The 19282-nt window shown below is 37.8% G+C and overlaps 1 protein-coding gene and 1 long non-coding RNA gene across 2 annotated transcripts in view; one reads left to right on the forward strand and one right to left on the reverse strand.

The window, feature by feature from the left end:
* LOC117678791 (uncharacterized) overlaps positions 1-11858 on the forward strand; it is a 34715-nt gene extending 22857 nt beyond the window's left edge. The window contains exons 2-3 of the long non-coding RNA XR_004595121.1: positions 3391-3480; positions 11730-11858. This is a non-coding gene — a long non-coding RNA (uncharacterized LOC117678791). The remainder of the gene's footprint in view (positions 1-3390; positions 3481-11729) is intronic.
* CISH (cytokine inducible SH2 containing protein) lies at positions 5982-15133 on the reverse strand. The gene is made up of 3 exons (XM_034440290.2): positions 14214-15133; positions 8748-8974; positions 5982-8260 (listed from the first exon to the last, which is right to left on the reverse strand). Exons 1-3 carry the CDS (start codon positions 14258-14260, stop codon positions 7758-7760), a joined length of 777 nt encoding a protein of 258 aa, XP_034296181.1. The 5' UTR covers positions 14261-15133; the 3' UTR covers positions 5982-7757.
* Positions 15134-19282: the final 4149 nt, after the last annotated feature.

The raw sequence follows: 19282 nt of genomic DNA on the forward strand, positions 1-19282 counted from the left end.
TCCTAGGGCAGGTCAGCAAAATACTGCAAGGTAGGACCATTGCCACAAGATTAGAGCTTTAAATTGAGATATTCTGGTCCTCATAGAGGACCCTCACAGATCAACTTTTTTTTTATTCTCATAGGTTCCATGAGATTGAGTATCCTTTATAGTACGAGCGAAAATCTGGGGAGGGGGGCAGTATGTTGTATTATATGATCTACTGTGGTTGATGAAGTCAGTAGTTATACATCTCTTTATCTCTTAAGTGCTGACATCTGCTATGGGCTATTGAAGAGGGTGGGGGCTATTAAGAGTGAATCTGCTTCCTGCCTAAAAAAACATGTTTCTCCATTTCTCCTCCAGGGAAATATAATATTCTGCCTTTTTAATATTAATATTTCAATATTAATATTAATATTAATATTTTAATATTTCATTCTTCTAGGAGATGGGTGGATGCTAAGTTTTTACAACTCTATCAAGGTCCTCTTCCTTATTGTCTATAAAGGCTCAGCCTAGCAGCCATTTTGAGAGATTGATCTGGAAATGCCCATAACTTGTTCTCAAAATTCCAAATATACTCTTTGGTCCAATGGTTCCTTCCTCCTACTCTAATTCAGTCTACAAATGAAGTTGATAATAGATGAACTCACAGACCTTCTATGGTTATGTATGGCTGCAGGCTGGGTTGTTAATTAATATTGACTTGTATTTCAGTGTGAAACTGCAGTTTCCTTCAAGCAGTAAGTACTTTAAGCTATTGAAGTTGACAGTCCATAGCTGAAACCATAATCTGTGTGTTTTAACCTCTGCCAAAATAATAGTGGGTTACAAGCTCATTTTAAAGTTCTTTGTGATTCTGAAATGGGAGATATTATGCATTTCAGATTCACAAACTTGTCAAAAAAGCATTTTTGTATCCATTATTTCTACTACAAACAGCCTGTGTTAATTAAATTGTAATTTCCCCTAACACTTGAGGATAATGTCAGTATAAAGCTCTGGAAATAATTGTGTATCTTATTCCTTCAGTTCAGTACCATTTAAGTAAAAAAAGACTTGGGGATCTCTGTAGCAGATAGATACTAACCTGTGAAAGTAGTTGTGTGTATCCCAATATTGTGATAAACGAATGGACAAAATATAAACACCTCCAGGTGAAAAAGCATTGTTTCTTTTATTGATAGATTGATAACACTTTCTGTTCCAAGAATAATTGCTCTAAGGAATTTGGTTGAATTGAGAAAAACATGGCAAAATACAAAATGATAGGAATATTTGATTAAACTGAAATTTATTCTAAGGACTCTGGCAGGTTTCTTCTTTTGCTTTACTTTTAACTCCATTTTCTATAGTCCTGAATTTTTAAAATGTTGCAACGTTTAGCCTGTATTTGAAATCATAGAGCTGAAGTTTCTGCAGCTAACTTCATATTGTCCTAACCCAACATGATGATAATGGGGACTGTCCTATCTGTTGCCTTTCCTCCAGGAACTCATGGCAACATAATGATACTTTCTTTTCCCAATCCCACCATCACCATCCCAAGAAACTTTAATGGTAAGTAAACGTGGCTGGTGTAAGGTTACTGCATGAGTTTCCCTGGCTAAGTGTGGATTTGAACTTAGGTCTCTCAGATCTTAGGCCAACTTTTTAACCATTTCACTACATCAGCTCTCAAATTATGGGATTCAAAGTCCAAAGCATATGAAAGCAATTAAGATACATCTACTTTATATTATATTGTCTGCTCATTCCATCTCAAAAACCTTGTTTAATTTCAGTGTCTTTCCCAATGTTCTAAAACTCTATCTCTGAATGGTAGCAAGTTCTCTGGCAGCTTCAGGAGCACATGGCTTTTCTTAACAAAATAAGTTTTTAATACTTTGTTTTGGATAGGATAAATCCTGCAATTGAATCAGTTTGCTATAGTGGTTAAGGCACCAGACTAAAATCAGGAGTCTGGGAGTTCTTCAAGCACAAAGTCAGCCTAAAGAGAGAGCTAGTCTCTCTCTGTGTCAGCCTTAGGAAGAAGACAAGGGCAAACCACTTTTGAAAAACCCTGCAAAGAAAACCGCAGGCACTTGTCAAGGCAGTCACTACGAGTTAAAAAACCCTGATACCAAAATAAAAATATGGAGATTAATATGTAAGCCTTGGCCATAGGAAACAGTTATTGTGATAGTGGATAAATCACAATTTACATTCAAGATGCCTTTCATAGCTAGATTACTCCTGTTCCTTCTGCTGTTTCTCTTCTTATTTTGATGCTAAGAATAGAAAATAATTTAATATATTCTACATTGTATAGATATAAATAGGTACACACACGCACATACATATACCTGTTAGTGAATGATGGGTTCTTTTTGTTAAGTCTGAATCAAAACCAATAAATGTGTTATCTTTTAATTATATAATATATAACACATTTATTGTTTTTGATTCAGATTTAACAAGAAGAACCCACCATTCACCAATAGGTGCATACTACGGTGTGTCCATCATTGCCTAACTGTTGTCTGAACAGGTCTGTCAAGTGGTGGGATGATAAGGTGCAGAAATGTAATGAGATTTTTGCTAACTCCATTCAAACTTGTGAATGTTGTTCATTATAAAGCAGAACTGTTTTTCCCTTAGACATGCAATCACACTAACTCTGAATTGTCCAGAGATGTACACTGTACATGTTCCCAGTGCACTGTACTATAAATACTTTTTGATGTAGAAAGTGACGATCCACTCCAATTTATTTCATTGCACCATGTAAATTTAGAGTTCAGCAAAGGACAACATGCTGTTATAATTAAAGTTCTGTCTTCGTATCCATGCACATCTCTTTATAGCGCAGTTGTATAAATAAATTCACTTTGGGCTGTAACTCCTGATTTTCCTCCTACCACAAAAAAGATTGCCTCTGCAAAATATACTCAAATATAAGAATGGAAATCACGGTATCTTTTAATACTGACATATGAATAGAACTGCTCAACCTGTCTTCTTACTGGTAAATCTCTATCATGTTAGCACATGAATAAACCCAGAATACCCCCCCCAAAAAATAGAGGCTATGGATAGGAATGGACAGCTATTTTATGCTCTGGCACAGGGTTTTTCAACTTTAATATGTGGACTTCCAACTCTCAGAATTCCCATATCAGCATGTTGAAGTCAATACATCTTGTTGCCAACCCTGCTGTAGGAGGTTTCTTCTTATCTTCTTGGGTTCATCTTTGTTGGGGGGTTTTTTATTCCGCTATTTTAAAAAATTATTTTAATGTGTTGTTAGCTGCCCAGAGGAATATCCATGTAGTCTAAAGTGATGTACTAAATAAATACTTTAGCACATCCAAAAATGTATGGTTTATATGTGATTCCTTTTTGCTATTTGTTTTCCATTTAAAATAGGCCCTGCTAACAGACAGCACTTATCTGAAGTAGCTCCTTATTGCCTGCAGCTGACTGGAAGTAACTTTCTATCCCAACTTGCTGTGTCAGGTATTGAATTTGTGGCTATTGTTATTTTTAGTTACTTATACTGAAGTTTTAATCCTATTTTGTAAGCCACCAAAATCTCTTTGTGATTTGAGGCAGCATACAGATTGACAAATAAAAAAAATAGAGGAATAGAACAAAACTACCAGAGACAATGAAAATAGTTAGCATAAGCTTCTCAGCCCAGTTCTATATCCCATCAGTGCTTCTGCTGTCAAACATGATACCTAATATTTATACAGTGACCATCTGAAAAATGAACTACCACCTCTAGTATTATCCATTATCCTTTCTCATCCTCCTCAGCAGCAATTACCTATCTTTTAAAGCAAACCCTCTTTGTGAGAATGAGGTTCTTATGTCACTCACAATAACTAACCAGGGGGCTTCTCACTACCACCACCCCCAATTCTGCTGGACAGGAGTAGGTACCAAGAGTTGAAGCAGTATACACCTACAAGTCATCCTTTCTGTCCTCTCTTAACTATTACTCTCTTCTAAAAGTGGCTTTGACTTCATGCCAACAGTTCTGCACACACTTCTGGGTGTGAGTTTTATTGTGTTTATACTTTGCCATTAACCACTTATGGGTGTTTATACAAGAAGTCTCTTAAATACATCCAAGTAAGAAATCCAATCTCTGAAAAGACATCTAATTTCCTAAGCACTTCCCCTGTGTTTTATAGCAGTAGTTAAATATTAATTTCTTTCTTTTCTTGAAACCCCAACACTTTTAGTGTCATGAATGCTTTGTGTCTTCAACGTGAGGAAGAGAGCAGAAACTGGGACACAAGCACAGTTTAGGCTCTGCTTCTTCAATGTCTACTTAATCTTTTAGTAATTAGGAACCCTGCTAGAATTTCTTTCCAAACATACTGAAGCTTTTACCATACAAACAGGGACATCAATATCCAAAACAGCTATGTATTCAAAGCAACTTAGCCTTGTACAAATTTAAAAGGGTTGGCCAAAGAATGTTTGACTTGATGCCATTTTGACCATCATTTCTCCAAAGCTGCCTCCTAAATTGCATCTACATCCCTGACTTCTAACTATCAAGTAACCACTTTGTTTTGCTTCTACCTGCTTTGGAAATTCAGTCTTCGTCTAAAGAATTTCCCTATTAGAAAGGATGAAGAGAAGGCTTCCCTTCAGTTCTAGCTGAGTGGGCCTCCTAAGCTAGTGGCTCAAGCCTTCCCACCTTTCTCCTGCTTTAGCTGTTCAAAGCTTCTAGTTTGCACATCCTGGGAGATGACACCCACTTTCCCCCTCCAGCTCCACTTTAACAAGATGTTTTGACTTGAGGGGGGTGGACAGGTGAGGAATACTTTGGGCTCTGCTACACTTGGCTAGCTTCCTTCTGATTAGATGGGCTGTCTGGCTTTTGTTAAACACTTACCTGGCAGGAGATGGATGCTTGTGGAGATTTATTTATTTCATTATTATCCCATGTAGTTCATGATATCCTGGTCTTACCTAATTCATGTCCATATGTGAAGTTTCTGTGATCATCATGGGATGAGGAATCTTCCCAGGCTAGGTTGATAGCTTGCAATTAGCCTTGGTTTTTTACTGTACACGATTACTTCCTTATTTAAAATTTGGGGGCACAACAGCTCTGTTTGATGGCTGTTTGTTGGCATTTGGGAGCACATGCAAGTTTTTGTGTCTCTTTGAATCTTTTTTGTTTTCCTCTCCATTTCTTGCTTTGTTGGAAGTCTATCTGCAAGGATCATATCTGGAGGGGATGGCTTGGTTCCCTTGCAGATTGTAGGTACTAGGGAGTTTTGAACATTGTTTCAGCATTGCTTTTTAGATGTGTATGGGACTTTTTCAGCCATTTCTCTGTCCAGGTCTATGATGACTGAGTTTAAGTGTCCCCATAGCACAATGTAGTGTTGTGTAGTTAGTGTAACCTTGTTTTTGACCTCGTTTAATCAATTATAGTCTTATTAAGTTGGTTGACTGGATCAGTTAACCAATCATACATCATTATAAATGCTGGAATTACCAAGTTAGCCTTATTGTTTTGGATTTCCATTTCCATTTCTAGCCAGCCATCCACCCTACTTGATAGTGTGGGATTGAGGGAGTTCTAGTCCAGACTGTGTGGAAGGCACCGGGTTGCCATCCTGCTGCTAATATCCCTTGGTGTTTTTCATATCCGATTCCTCTACTTCATGCACAGCAACAGCAGGTAGTCCATGTGTGCAGAGGGATCACTGATCTAATTCTCCCCTTTGGGGATCACTGCAGCACCTCTCAATTTTTTTTTCTCAGGTAAGAGGAAATACTGTGATTGTAAAACTCAGTGAGGGACAATCCTAATGCTGCAAAACGGTGGGAATTTTATGCTAATGTCAGTTTAACACTATTTAAGCATCAGTTGCAATATTTAAAATTGCAAGATTAGCAGATGCATTTGATGTACTCACTTCTATACTTCCAAGAAATGGCTAAAAATTAATTGTGCATGTAATTGGAAGAAAATAATGCTTTAAACATTTTTAATATTTAAAAATATCATTTATTGTTTTATTGTTTTGTTTTTAATATATATTCTCCCATTCATTTGCCCTTGTTCCAGAAATGGAGAGCATTGTGATCAACAAACCAGACATCACACACATGCACACACACACACACATTCTGTCAGTTATCAAAGTATCTAAAACAAAATCATACGTACAACAAATTCTGAAGAAAAAAAACATGAGAAGAAATGGACGCTGACTAAATATACCAAGCCACGATGGATTGCTGAAGGAGCATACTGCTCCTTTTGTTTCAAGTTGTATCTAGGGCAGCTTCAGATATGCTGAGAATATACCACCCAGAATTCTCCACCAGCAGGACCAATTATAATTCAGGATGTTGTAGTCCCGCATCCGAAGAGTCGCAGGTTAGAAAAGACTGCCCTAGAATTTTATCCCTTCCTGGAGCTCACACATGTAGCAGAGGTATTCACTGTTGAACTATAAAACCATGAAAATATGTATAACTCTCCTGAGGATTTGACATATAAGGAAGGACAGTCTTTTGACAACACAAATTTTCCATCCTCAGCTACTGAAAGACAGAGGAAGGAATGGAAGGCAGAATTAATGCCAATAATGCTTTCTTACCCTTACACAACCAACACAGTAGTGTCTTAGCTTCCTACCTAACAAATATAAGGTGCATCAGAGCAATTGGAAAAGATGGAAGCTGGAGTGACACTTAATTCCTGCTATCTTCTCTGCCCCGTGGATCAGAATCAGAGGGCAAGTACAAGCAAAAATGGTATTGTGTTCTCCCTGAAGCTCCTTTGTGCTAATACAGCAATAATGTGAGTTAATATTTCAGCTAACAAGTTGACACCAATACAGTAATAGGAGAAAAATGGCCCGTTTCCTGAATTTTCCCTCCAAAAGATATAAACAAAATGCTACAGAAATGAACTTTCAGGATGCAACCATTTCTCCAAGGACAATGTTATGCTTCATAAGACAGATATGTAGGCATCTTCACTCTGTAATTTTAACAATAAATCATTTGGATTTAACTGATTCAGATTAGGAATAGCCTCTTCAAAAAGGGAGAGAAAATAGAGGGCTTACTTATCTAAGCTCCAATAAGCTTGAATAAGTTTATCTCTTTGTCAATCTAATGGGGACTGAAGTCTGGATGTTGATTGTAACTGGAATCAAACTTTTATACACTTCCAATATATTTATCTTATATCTGAGTATGAATACATCAAGACAGGTTATAGAGTATAGAATGGCCAGAAGACTTCATTCAAGTCCATAATGAACTACCGCAAGACTGTCTTACATAGTTACGGTTTGAGCCCATCTTTAAATAATTTGCTTGCAAAAGTAAAAGAAGGATATTCATATGTACTCAGAAATAGCAAAAGAAAAAAAAGAGTACCATGGGAATAAATAATACAGTTCTGAGGCTTGAACATTCCTGGCACAATTCTGCCAATTCAAGTAGTCTGCACATGCCAAGAGTAGTTCCTTTCTGCAGAGAAAGAGAAGTGCCTTCTTGAGCTTTTGGCCTTGGATTTGTGTACCTTGTGCATACTGCCTCCTCCATGGCATGAGAATGAATTTAGGTAACAGAGAAAAATAAGGGAGAGGATGATGGGAAAAACAGTCTCTTCCTTTGGCAATTTAATATATCGTGCCCACTTAAGTACATAACGTCATCAATGGATCAAAGTCAATCTGTTGCCAGAATTTGATGTTTTTCAACATCATTTTGGTTGCTTGTCTCAGTCAGACTGGCTGCCTTTAAAGTTGAAAAGGGTACTGCTTCAAATAGTCCTTCATTCTCTTTGGTAGAGGCAATTGGTCTGTCTTTCCAGTGCAACGATTGATCTGTAGTCGGCAGAGATGCTGCAGGTTGGGGGCAATGTCCTTGCGGCTGAGCGGCCGGATGAGCTTTAGATGTACTGCCGATGCGATCATCTCCTTTTGTGGGGGAGGCAAAGGCATGGGAGGTGGGTAGGGAGCATCACTCTTGCTCTCCACAGTACAAGAAAGAACATAATGTTGAATGAGACTAACCACATCTGGGAAGGCCAAAACCCGAGGCTTGGAGAGGCAATTGGAATCTAACTGGAACTTGCTATCGGCGTATTCAATGCGTACATTGGTAGGGCCTCTGTTGGTCTTTACGGATAGTGTGAACAGGTAGCTGGGATGAGCACTGTCCCGTACCAGAAAAGTCCCCTCTGGCATCTTCTGGAGCTGCTGCTTGGCTTCATTGGCTGTAATAGAACCCCAATACCAGCCTAGAAGAGAATCCGAGAAAAGACATGGATAAGAAGGACAAACTATTCATTTAAAAAAACAGGAAAAGAAACATTTATTGATTCATTTTCTAATTTATTAACATGTTCATATGTATATTTGTGAACTCAAGTGGTAGTTATTGTACACTCCCTCCCTAAGTAATATTGTTTAGTCACTATCATAAGGGGAAGTATCATAGATATTTACATTTACATTTATGAAGTCAGCTTTGGGATGATATATTCAAGGAGCTGTGGAAATGTCCCTGAGTTAAGTGGGGCTTGTTTGCAGACAAAGAGCTACAGAATTGCAGCCCTACACAACTATAGTGGGGAGTCATTTTGCCTTTTTGGAATTCTGCCCTTTAAAATCCAGGTTGCCCTAAAGGAGATATAGATACTTTCCTCATCAGCAAGGAAGTGGGCACTTTAACAATATACAATAAATTCTTATTCCAAGGGTCAAAAGTACCAATTGGATCCTTACCAGATTCTCTCAGAAATGAAAATGTTCTGGCAATGCATAGCAGATCTTCCTCTGGGTCTCGTGTTTGAGGTGAGTTGCTTTCAAGTCTGGGCATTACCAAGGGAGGGGCAGACTGTTCTTGGAAGGACGTGACTGAGAGAGGCTGCATGACCTGTTCTGACACATTCACTGCAAGGCCTTCAACAGGTAGCCTCCGGAGTTTCTCCTCTGATACCAAAGGATAGGATCTGAAAAGAAGAGCATTTTGGATTATTCCTTTTCTAGATGAAATGGATGTATCACTAAGCGCAGCGTCTTTTGTATTTTTGAGAACACATACATTGAATTGTACAGTTACATTAGAGTTCATTTCCCACAAACAAGGCAACTGTATTCATGGCAGTAACCCATTTAAAGCAAAACAAAGAAAATAATTGGGTTCAGGATTCTTTACTCTTTTTATGCTTACAGAAGTTTTTCGCTTATCAGTCCTTTTATTTTTAAAATGAGACAGTGTTTTAGTGTTTTCCAACACAATAGGTAAAATTTGGATAAAATTTAAAAATCCATCTTGATGCTTTGCAAGTATGGTACTACAAAAAGATAAAGAAAAAACACAATGCACTCCCAGGAACTTTTTTAAAATTCTTTGTTTCCTATATTTTAAAGTTACTGATCTTTTAAAAGACTATCTTACCTGAATCGGACAATAAGTAAATTTATTATTCACAATAACAAATGTAGGAACGTGTGTGAGCCAACTATGAAGTCAAAAAATATCTCTATGCTAAACTATTATCCTATATTTTATATTATCATGGTTTCCGTCTGTGCAGGGTTATGCATATTTCTTCCAAAGGATATTCCACTTAGATCAATGGAATTTTTCATTGGACTTTTGGTGATGTTAGCTTCTCTGCAATTTTAAGATAATCCCCTAAATTTAATTTAATAAGGAAGTATAACATTATGATATATATACTGGTAGGATTTCCTCCAAAAATTGGTATGAAAATAAATGTGACTATTTAATAGAGTGTAAATGAAAGATGAAAGTCAAACGGCTCTCTCCTGGGATGATATGAAATGGCAATTTATAGACCATTTATACCCTGATAACCCTATAATGGCTCCAATTACATGAACATCTGGTTTCCTGTACCATCCAATCCAGGTGACCACTGTCAATCCTCATAGCAAGACTCAACCTTATGGAGTAATATTTGGCTCTCTTTGCAGCTGCATGCTTGACAATTTGGTTTCAGGCAAACACATTGCCACATGGTGACTTTTAAGGAGCCACTTAAACATTCCAGATTGTGTGAAACTGCTTTAGTGTTTTAAAGAAGCATTTTTTACACAATGCCAATCTCCAACTTTGTCTAAGATGTAACAGGATATTCTTGGGCACTGAGTTTCAAAAGACTTTCACACAGTTGTATTTTGCTACTGGCGCTTTCTCTCCTACCTGATAAATGCATTAACAATTATTTCCAACTGCTCACAAAACTGGAAATATTTCCATTAATAGAAACTTGATCATTCTCACTCCCCAGTTTAGTTATCATTCAACCTTGTAAACATAACGGGCCCACAAGTAACAGTACTATACCTTTCTGCTTTGCTTACAGTATATAGTTTCTCTTTTGAATAGTTAAAATAATACCCCAGTACTGATTGTGTGCAATTGCAATATGAATATGTTACCAGTGAAAACAGGGGTTAAGGTTAAATTTTTAAGCTGTGCTATCTCCTATTTTCTTTTCCTACCCTCTGTTCAGCCTTTTTCTTTCCTCTGCAATTATTCCAGTTTAATACTCAGGTTCAACTATGGGTCAAATAAAAGCAGAAATAAAGTAAAACCATCCATTAGGAACTGAAAACTTTCTTATTAAGAAATTAAATTTTACCACTTCCTGACCAATAAGCATTTTTCATCTCACTAAAATGGAAATGGAAAATGAGAACTTAAAAATCACTTCTAGAAAACACTTCCTGGTGTCTAGCGAGAAAGGAGATGCAATGACAAATGTGATTAAAAATCAACCTCTAGATAAAATCTGGAATAATTAAAATGGTACACACTGAAATTCAGCTTGTGTCTACAAACTTGATATAGTTTCCTCTCCATTTAAGAAATAGTATCTGTATTCAGTATCCTAATTGGGTTAATTATTTATTTCTGATTCTTCTATTCAGAAGAATTTTTCTATTTCTGATTCTGTTGCTGATTTTAGGAAAAATATCTACATCAAAGATACCAAACTTGATTTCATTGAGGGACACATCAGGGTTGTGTTTGACTTTGGGGGGCTGGGGTGGGTGTGGCCAGCTCGATGTCACTCGTTTGATACCCCAATCTACATTGACTCGAGCAATTAGGTCTCTCTCTCTCTCTCTCTCTCTCTCTCTCTCTCTCTCTCTCTCTCTCTCACACACACACACACACACACACACACACACACCTCTCTATCTTTAGTTCTCTAAAGTGGGTATGATACACAGGCAAGAAAACAAGACATTGGGAGGGTGACGTTTTAGGATTTTTGTTTGTTTGTTTTGCAAATGAGTCAACAAAATATACAGTAGGGATGAAAGGTTTCCAGACTATTTCTTCAGAAAGACCATCACTAACCATCTCTAATCCTCAAATAATCCTACAAAGGATAACCCATAAAGATCACTGCTGCTATTCCTAGGATCTTTGGGAATTTGGGGTCTTTGACATTATGTTGATGCTGTCGTTTTGGAGCAATTATGTTTTCACCTGAGGCTTTAAACCTTACCCCTTTTGTCCCTGAGGACAAAATCTATATCTGAGACAAAAATTAACCTTTTCCTCTTATTAATCCTCTACAATACTTTGGTCTATTTCAGATGTCTTGACTTTTTTTACTCATTATAGTCTCCATTTACTGCTGGTAAATACCTAAAGCTATAAACGTTAGCAAGACACATCTTTCAATGAAATCTTCCTCATTTCCTTAACATTTAATATTTCAGGAGCAGAAGAAAAGAAACAGAAGAATCCTGAATCTGCTCTTGTCGGTGGGTTTTCAGTGCCATTTGCCCTTCCCCCCCCAACATGGACTCATCATGTACACCATTTAAAGTCATTGTTCTTTCCATCGCTATTGCTGGTCTGTAAATGAATGTTCATAGTCATGAATAAGTGGAAAATGAAGTAATTATACTGTCTCACTCCCACAATTAACGAGGCAAGTAGTGTGGTTGGCACTGGCAATCTCAGGGCTTCCTTGCCAAGAGGAGAAGAGGGCACATGCCATTGTAAACCATCTTATTTTCTTGAGTAAATAAATTTCTTGGCTAGGGATTCTCGGAGTAAAAACTCTTCTGGATAACTAGTGAGGGCAAAGAGCCTCTTGTTTGCTCATGTAACTGTCAAATAAGGGAGTTAAAAGTTGTATTACTCCTAAAACCAAACTAGTTACAAGTTCATTTTAATTATTTTTTGGGTGAGGGGCTTAAATGAGATGTTTCTTGTATGTTTTCTTTGTTTTTAGGGTCTTGATCTATATGCCGCAAGCAATGAACCCCTTGGGGCTCAATACTCCACAGGTTATTTGGGGGGCGGGGGTTGGTTCCTTGGTGTGGGAAAGGAGGAGAAAAGGGAAAGAGCAGATTTGTTCTTCATTAAATGGCAGGACATAACAAAGTTGTGAGAGGGAAATTGTATATGCAGAAGTATCCACTGGGAATATGAAAGAGACTGCAGAGTTGTAGGTTAGGAAACATCCTAGAATGAGTTCAACTATATGACACAGTGGCTATCAATATTGAATTATGCACCTAGAGTAAGAGAACCTTCCAGGGAAAGACTCCACAGCAGCCAAAACAGCTTCAGGACAAGCTGCTGAATAACAAAGAGAACTGTCAAATTGAAGATTGAAAGAACCAGGAAAGTATGTACACCAGGGTGAAAAAAGTCTGCTGCAGTTGGCAAAGTTGGCCTTAAAAACATTCACATTCAAATCCCAGTGCAGCTAGAAAGTTTACGGGGGGTTACTAGGCCATTCTCATTTTCACTGTGATAAAATACTGGCTTTCTGTACTATCACTCCAGAGCAGTGTTTCTCAACCTTGAAAATTTTAAGATGTCTGGAGTTCAATTCCCAGAATTCTGCAGCCAGCCATGTTGGTTGGGGAATTCTGGGAACTGAAATCTACACATCTTAAATGGCCAAAGTTGAGAAACCCAGCTCTAGAGAGTGCAATGCATCCAAAGTGATGCATTAGCTCAAGAAGCAATTAAATGGTGAAGCAAGAGAGGGACATATAGAAATTATGTAACTCCTTCTATTAACATTACTACTACCACAGTTAAAATACAACTTTACAGTACATGCCTAAGTAAGCCTAATGTAATTCAGCATAGTGCTTGCAGGATGGTGTGTATAAATCTATAACTTTAATCCAGCATTCAGAAGCAGATATAGTATAAAAAGCATAACATGGATTCCAAATATAAAAAACAAACAAATGTGATTGCAGTATGTCTAATATGATAAAACAAAAACCCAAAGGAAAAATCCAATTTTTGTAACATTTAAGAAATAAAAAAATACTTATTTAGAACAGCTTTAAATTGCCAACAACTTTTAGTAGTTTGTTGGACCTGCCATATATGATTCAATGAACCAATGTAATTATTTTGTTTATAAATGACCCGAAGGAACAATAAATGTTAGGCTGGGTAAACATATAAATACACAGGATTCGTGATTAGAAACATTTATAATAGTAAGAGAAGAACCTGAAAAAGATTAAACTGAAGGCAAAAATGACCCAGTTAGTCCAATGTGTATTACCCTAAGAGCAGCATTTCTGTACACGTTCATTTATAAGTTGGTTCAATGGCCATAACTTCTGAATAGTCACGCTGAAATAAACATGTAGCCATTGTAAGTTTGACTTCTCTGGCACATATGCATATGCACTCACCTATTATCCACTTTAATAATCTGTGTTGGTTTATTCTATCATAACAAATAACGTAATGGCTTGGCATTTCAAATCAGGTATCTTTGCTATTCAAAGCGAAGTGCTCTAGCCCAGTTCAGATCTGGAATTCTTTTCTTGATGGTTGCCCCACCTTCTTTTCAGCTCAGTTAGATTTAAAGACATTTCACTTTAGAAGACATACATCCGGGAAGGCCTTTTTATTTTTCTATTTCTTTATAGCTACCTAATTTTCAAAGATCTCTAAGTGTGGGGGTGCACACAGCTAGTCACTAAGGTGCTTTGCTTTAAATGAAAAAGTACAGAACAACGTGAAGACTCTTGATAGGTTAGAAATGACCATTAGATGGGTAGGAGAATCCATTTGCTGTCCTTTTCTTGTGGTTGTCTAATCCTAGGGAGCTGGAGTCAGTCCTGAAAACAGGACTGACTTCAGAGCAAGCTTTTAGAGGATTCCACTTGTGTGTGTGTGTGCTTTAAAAAGTCATTGTTTGTAAGGAAACTTACCCTTGAACGCAGAGGATCATGTCACTCCAAGATTCAGGAAAGAGCATCAAATCTTCAGAGAAATGGGGGGAAGCCGCGCTTCTTCTTTGTTCCCAAACAGAAGGCTGCCACAGTCCGTCCGCAAGTTACCAGAAATCCAGAAGTTTTCCGAACAAGCTTTCTGTGAAACGCACTCAAGAATCACCTACAGAAAAGAAGCTGCAGGTAGTTTCAGAGAAATCTTCCCCGCACCAAGTTACCAGCAGAAAAATGCGCTGCCTCGTAGCTTTTTTCCCTGTAAACTCCGGCTGAGCTTTAAAACATGGCAATACATTCACTTTAAAAACAATCTCCTCGGTGGCGTGGAAAGTCGCCGCGAATAAAAACTAGAATTAAAAATAACAATAAATACCTGTCTGAATAAATAACCTCTCCCCGCGTAAAAAAAAAACAAAAAACAAAAGTTCGGGGAGAAGAGCCGAGCGGACACCTAGCAGCCGTTCGCCTCGACGCCGGCTCTTCAAGAAATGCGGATCGCGGGGAGCGGAAGGGGAGAAGCACTAGTCCGTAATCTTTTGTTTGCGCCCTATTAATCTATTCCAGGAAGTGGTGGATTCTTGGAATTGTATTGTATTCACATCAGTGTTCCGACAGGCACACACAAAAAAGAAAGAAAAGTATAAATAGAAGGGGCCGTTCGAGGTTCCTTCGTTTCAGGCTTGCGGTCTCCTAAGGTCAGAAACAATCCCCCCTCAAAAAACGCATCCCTCGGGTGGAAAGGGAAGCGTGTCGAGAGAGCTGCGCCGAATGGTTGGAAAAGTTGCGTGTTTTTCCGTTTTAATTCAGCGCTGCCTCCGCTCGCTCTCTCCGTTCAAGGAAATACCTTTGATAGATTTCCAAGAACTTTCCAGGAAAGCGAGGCGGGCTCCCTTCCTTCTGCCAATCGGAGTGAACGAGGGCAGGGCCGGACGACCGAAGGGCCGCCAATCGGGAGCGGATGACGCGCGATGCTGCAGTTCCCCAGGCCCAGTAGGGTTAAGTGAGAAACCCGCAGGCCGGTGCTGAGTCCCAGGGAAGGGCGGCGGTGGGGTGGGGGAGCCGAAATCAGCAGAAAGCCTCGAGGCGCCGCTCGCCATATGGCCGGGGAGGGTGGATGGGCGCTGACTCTCCTGCGCCCACCGCTCGAAGGCAAAAAGTCTGATCGGGGAGGGCAACAGCGGAACCGACCATCGCCCGCCTTTGGCGGCCTGGAGAACAAAGGCTGCTACTTTAGGGCTTGACAGCCTTCCTCCACCTCTGCAAACTTTTCTTAAAGGGCATAAGTTTTTGGCATCCATTGTTCTCAGTTTGACAAAAATAAATGTCAAACCTTCTGGTGGGATGGAGACATTGCAGCGAAGAGATGCTGGTGAAAAGCAGCCTTTCCTTCCTTCCCGAATGCATAAAGCGCACCCTTCTCTTTAGGAATAACATCCAGAGTTTATTTTCATTTATCCTTTTATCTTTAAAAACGATGAAAAGCCAGGAAGGAGCGAACATGCTAGAATAATTCCGTAGCTGGTCTAAGTGAAAGTGACTGTGTTGGGGACTTCTGAGGAAAACAATTAGGAATGATAGCCCTACCCTGCTAACTTGTAAGAGCTCATTCACAGCGGAACCTTAAGGCTATTTTCTCTCCAGACATCCCAGAAATTCAATATGATGCACCACAGGACAACAATTCTACCATCCTGCACTATGTGTATTTCACGGTGCAATTCGAGGACAATTGGTTGTCAGGCAAAATATGCCAGCCTATTTCTTCCCAATCCAATGACTTCCTGCATCACAAGGCAGGATTCTCAAAAGAATTCCTCCAGTTTCCTAGCTAGACTTCAGGCAGGACATTCTAAAAACCAGAACATGCTAAAAACCACAAGAATTCCCTCTCAGATTCTCTTCAAGGTTCAAGGCCACAATTCTTAATTTTTTTGAAAAAAAGAAATTGAAAGGGATTGTACTTTCTCACTTAAATTTAGGAAAACAAGCCAAGTAGTTTCTGGCAAATTCTGGTAAAGGATTGTTGCTGTCAAGACTCTTGTGTAAAACAAGACCCTGGGTTTTGATTGGGGGGGGATCTTGACAGTATTCAAAAGCTGGGGGAAAGGGGTGATTGAGTCCAGGTGTTTAAGAATGGCTGAAGTATGGGATGGGTACTTCAGAAGTAGCTCTGTTGTAGATTCCATAAAGCAAATTGCTACTATGCATCGGACTGTGACGTGTTTAGTTGTTTTTCATGGGATTGTGAGTTCCAATCTCCCTGATGTGGAAAAGTTAGATATTTACTATGTGTGAATGATTAACAGTTTTTATACAGTAGGGTGCTGTTTTCCTTTTAAAGTTAAATTTCTATTAAGTCAGTTTTCAGGGATTCCAAGACAGTAGTCACTTCCAAAAGTGCCCGTCACACAAGATCACTCAACAAACTACAATCTGAAACCTTGGAGATGAGGGTGATGGTAATGGTTTCAGTGTCCAGCACAGGTTGGGATCAAAATATTTCTGTGTTTGTGGGGAACTGTCTATTTTATGGATCTAGTTGCATGGAGTATGGATTTAAATTCCATAACTAGAAACTAAACTTTGGAAGAAAAAATAGTGAATAATCTTGTACAAGTAGGTAGGAGAACTATGATTAATGAGGTAAGCTTTGCCAGACAGAGTCCTATGCAGTAGACAAGCTGCTGAATGTAAATGGAGCCTGTTTTGCCTTGAAATGCCTGTAAATATGCATGTATCTCTGACTCTATAATATAAATTATAGAGGTACACCACTTATGTAGCCAGATGGGAAATAATGGCTGCAACCAATGTATATCATAGCCACTTAAATCCTAAAATCTTCTGGTCCTTATTTAACCTACCCTAGAAGATCCCAATCCTGTTGGCACCAGCTGTCCATTGTCCTTCCATTATTGAAATGTGTTGTTTGCACCAGTGAAGATACTGTTATCTTTTCAGCTTATTACTTTTCTTTATATTGATTTTGTACTATAAGAAAATATTAGAGTAGTATGAGTTAATGTTATCTGACTAGTTAAACACCAGATATTCTCATAAACTAGAACAGATATGACTTAGTATGGCCAGATCGATCCTGGAGATTACTTGTTCAACGATTTATTATTGAACTCAAACCAGCAGCTTAGAATGATTATGTAGCCAGGACATAAGAGAGCTTTACTATTTCCTGGAGCTCTATTTGGGGTTTTTTTCTCTTAACCTCAATTAGATAACAAATTAGCTTTTTTTTTTTAATATTCACACTAAAAGAAAAAGATCTGACTAATCAGTTGGAAAAGGGTCTGTGTGAATTTAATTATAAGCTCTGCAACTGCAATTTATTTGCAAGCTCAACATAACTTCCAATCACAGTTTTCATTTCAAAGTAGATATTTTGAGTTTTAAATGTATTATGCCTCAGTTAATTATGGATAGAAAAAAAACATGTTGCCTTTGTATATTTTCTAGGCATGCCACCAAGTGCCATTTAGAAGTAAAAATCTGAAAAAATGACTTTTCTAAGTACAAATGGAGTATTTATACATCCAGACATCAGTACTGATTACAGCTGAAACTTTAGTAGAGCCAATGAAAACTCAACTTTGGGGTTGATGGTATTATTTTCAGAGTAAATTCCTATCTGATTTTGAAACCTCCCAACTCTGTTGGCTCTAATTAAAGAATGTAAGCTTTTGTGTTCATCAAGCAAAATGAAATGGCAGTGTCAGATTTTGTAACAGATTTTAGTTCAATTCCGTATTTGTTTCAATACCTGATGCCGAGAACATGATTTGGGAATTACTTGCACCATTGGATGACCCAAGTTGCCAAGTATACTCTCATAACTTGATTGTTTACTTACTACCTTTTCCAGTTTGCTATCTCCTTTTTCAAAATGAAAAAAGATCTGGCCTAATTTGGGATTATTTATTTCTTTATTTGTTGCTTTTTATGCTACATTGCCTGATGAAGTCAAAACTTCATAATAAAATAATAAATCTTTCATATTTTTACTACATTAAAATTGTGGTCAATAGTTCAAACAAATGTCATTAGAAAGAAATTTTATTATCAACCTTTCTAAGAAGCTCAAAGTAGCACTGCCGGAAAGCTCAAAAAAAGGAGCGCTTAAAACAATCCATCCAGGATTTCAAAACAAAGTGTCACCACCTACTGGTCAAAGCATAAAAGAAACAGGTCTGCAACCTGTGATACTGTTAAGTGGAGCTTTTTACTGTAGGATATTCTGATCATTTGTTCCTAATCAATTTTGGCAATTAACTTTTGTTGCTAATTTACGAGTAGAAAACTTAATGGTCCTGCTTGTCTCTGGCTTGTTAAAATGTTGTACCAATTGTTATCCATTCTTCAATGCTTTCAATCTGTAATATTTCATTAAACCAAGTAGCCAATCTTTCATGGAAAGTCATCAGATGTTTAAGCCAAAATCCATGTAGTTCATCATTTCCTGATGCACTCTACTTAATATCTTTTGTTTGCTTTTTAATCATTTTTAACGTTATGCCCATATTATCTATTTTTACTGATCTAATGCATTTCTCAATCTCCAGTGATCTTTATTATTGGTTATCCTAGATAACACTCCAAAATTTTAATATTTTATCTTTATCAGGGTTAAGTCTATGTTTGTAGTGTGTTCCAGCAATGTTTTATAAAACAAATGCTTTTTTTTAAAAAAAAACTGCTGATTTATTCAAATTGGTTTTTTTCTATCTTCATATCCTTCATTTTTTTAAAAATAGCCAAGACTCAATTTTTAAAAAAATTATTCTGAGTCTTTTTTAATTCTCTTAGGTTATATCATTTTGGTAAACATTTTCATATTCTTGCCTGCAAATTATTCAAATTGCTAACATCCATTTGTAAATTATTAATCTTCCTTTCCAATCCAATTTTTTATTTTGAACTTTCATTTTGTTGCTTTTGTTTTACAGCTCTGTGTCCTGGGGTGGGTTCTACTTACCTTTACTACTGGTTTGCAACGGGAGCGCACGCTGGTTAGTCGCTTGGACCGCTTATTTGCCCTT

Source organism: Pantherophis guttatus, chromosome 2 (genome assembly GCF_059756535.1).
Source record: "Pantherophis guttatus breed Tessera chromosome 2, ASM5975653v1, whole genome shotgun sequence".
Classification (NCBI taxonomy): domain Eukaryota; kingdom Metazoa; phylum Chordata; class Lepidosauria; order Squamata; family Colubridae; genus Pantherophis; species Pantherophis guttatus.

What these genes read in the sequence shown, in the direction of transcription:
- CISH (XM_034440290.2), bottom strand. Translation starts at nt 14,260, where the DNA reads ATGCTCTTTCCTGAATCTTGGAGTGACATGATCCTCTGCGTTCAAGG. An exon ending in ATGATCCTCTGCGTTCAAGG is followed by an intron (nt 8,975 to 14,213) that starts GTAAGTTTCCTT and finishes TCTTCTTTTCAG; the next exon opens with ATCCTATCCTTTGGTATCAG. An exon ending in TTCATTTCTGAGAGAATCTG is followed by an intron (nt 8,261 to 8,747) that starts GTAAGGATCCAA and finishes ATTCTCTTCTAG; the next exon opens with GCTGGTATTGGGGTTCTATT.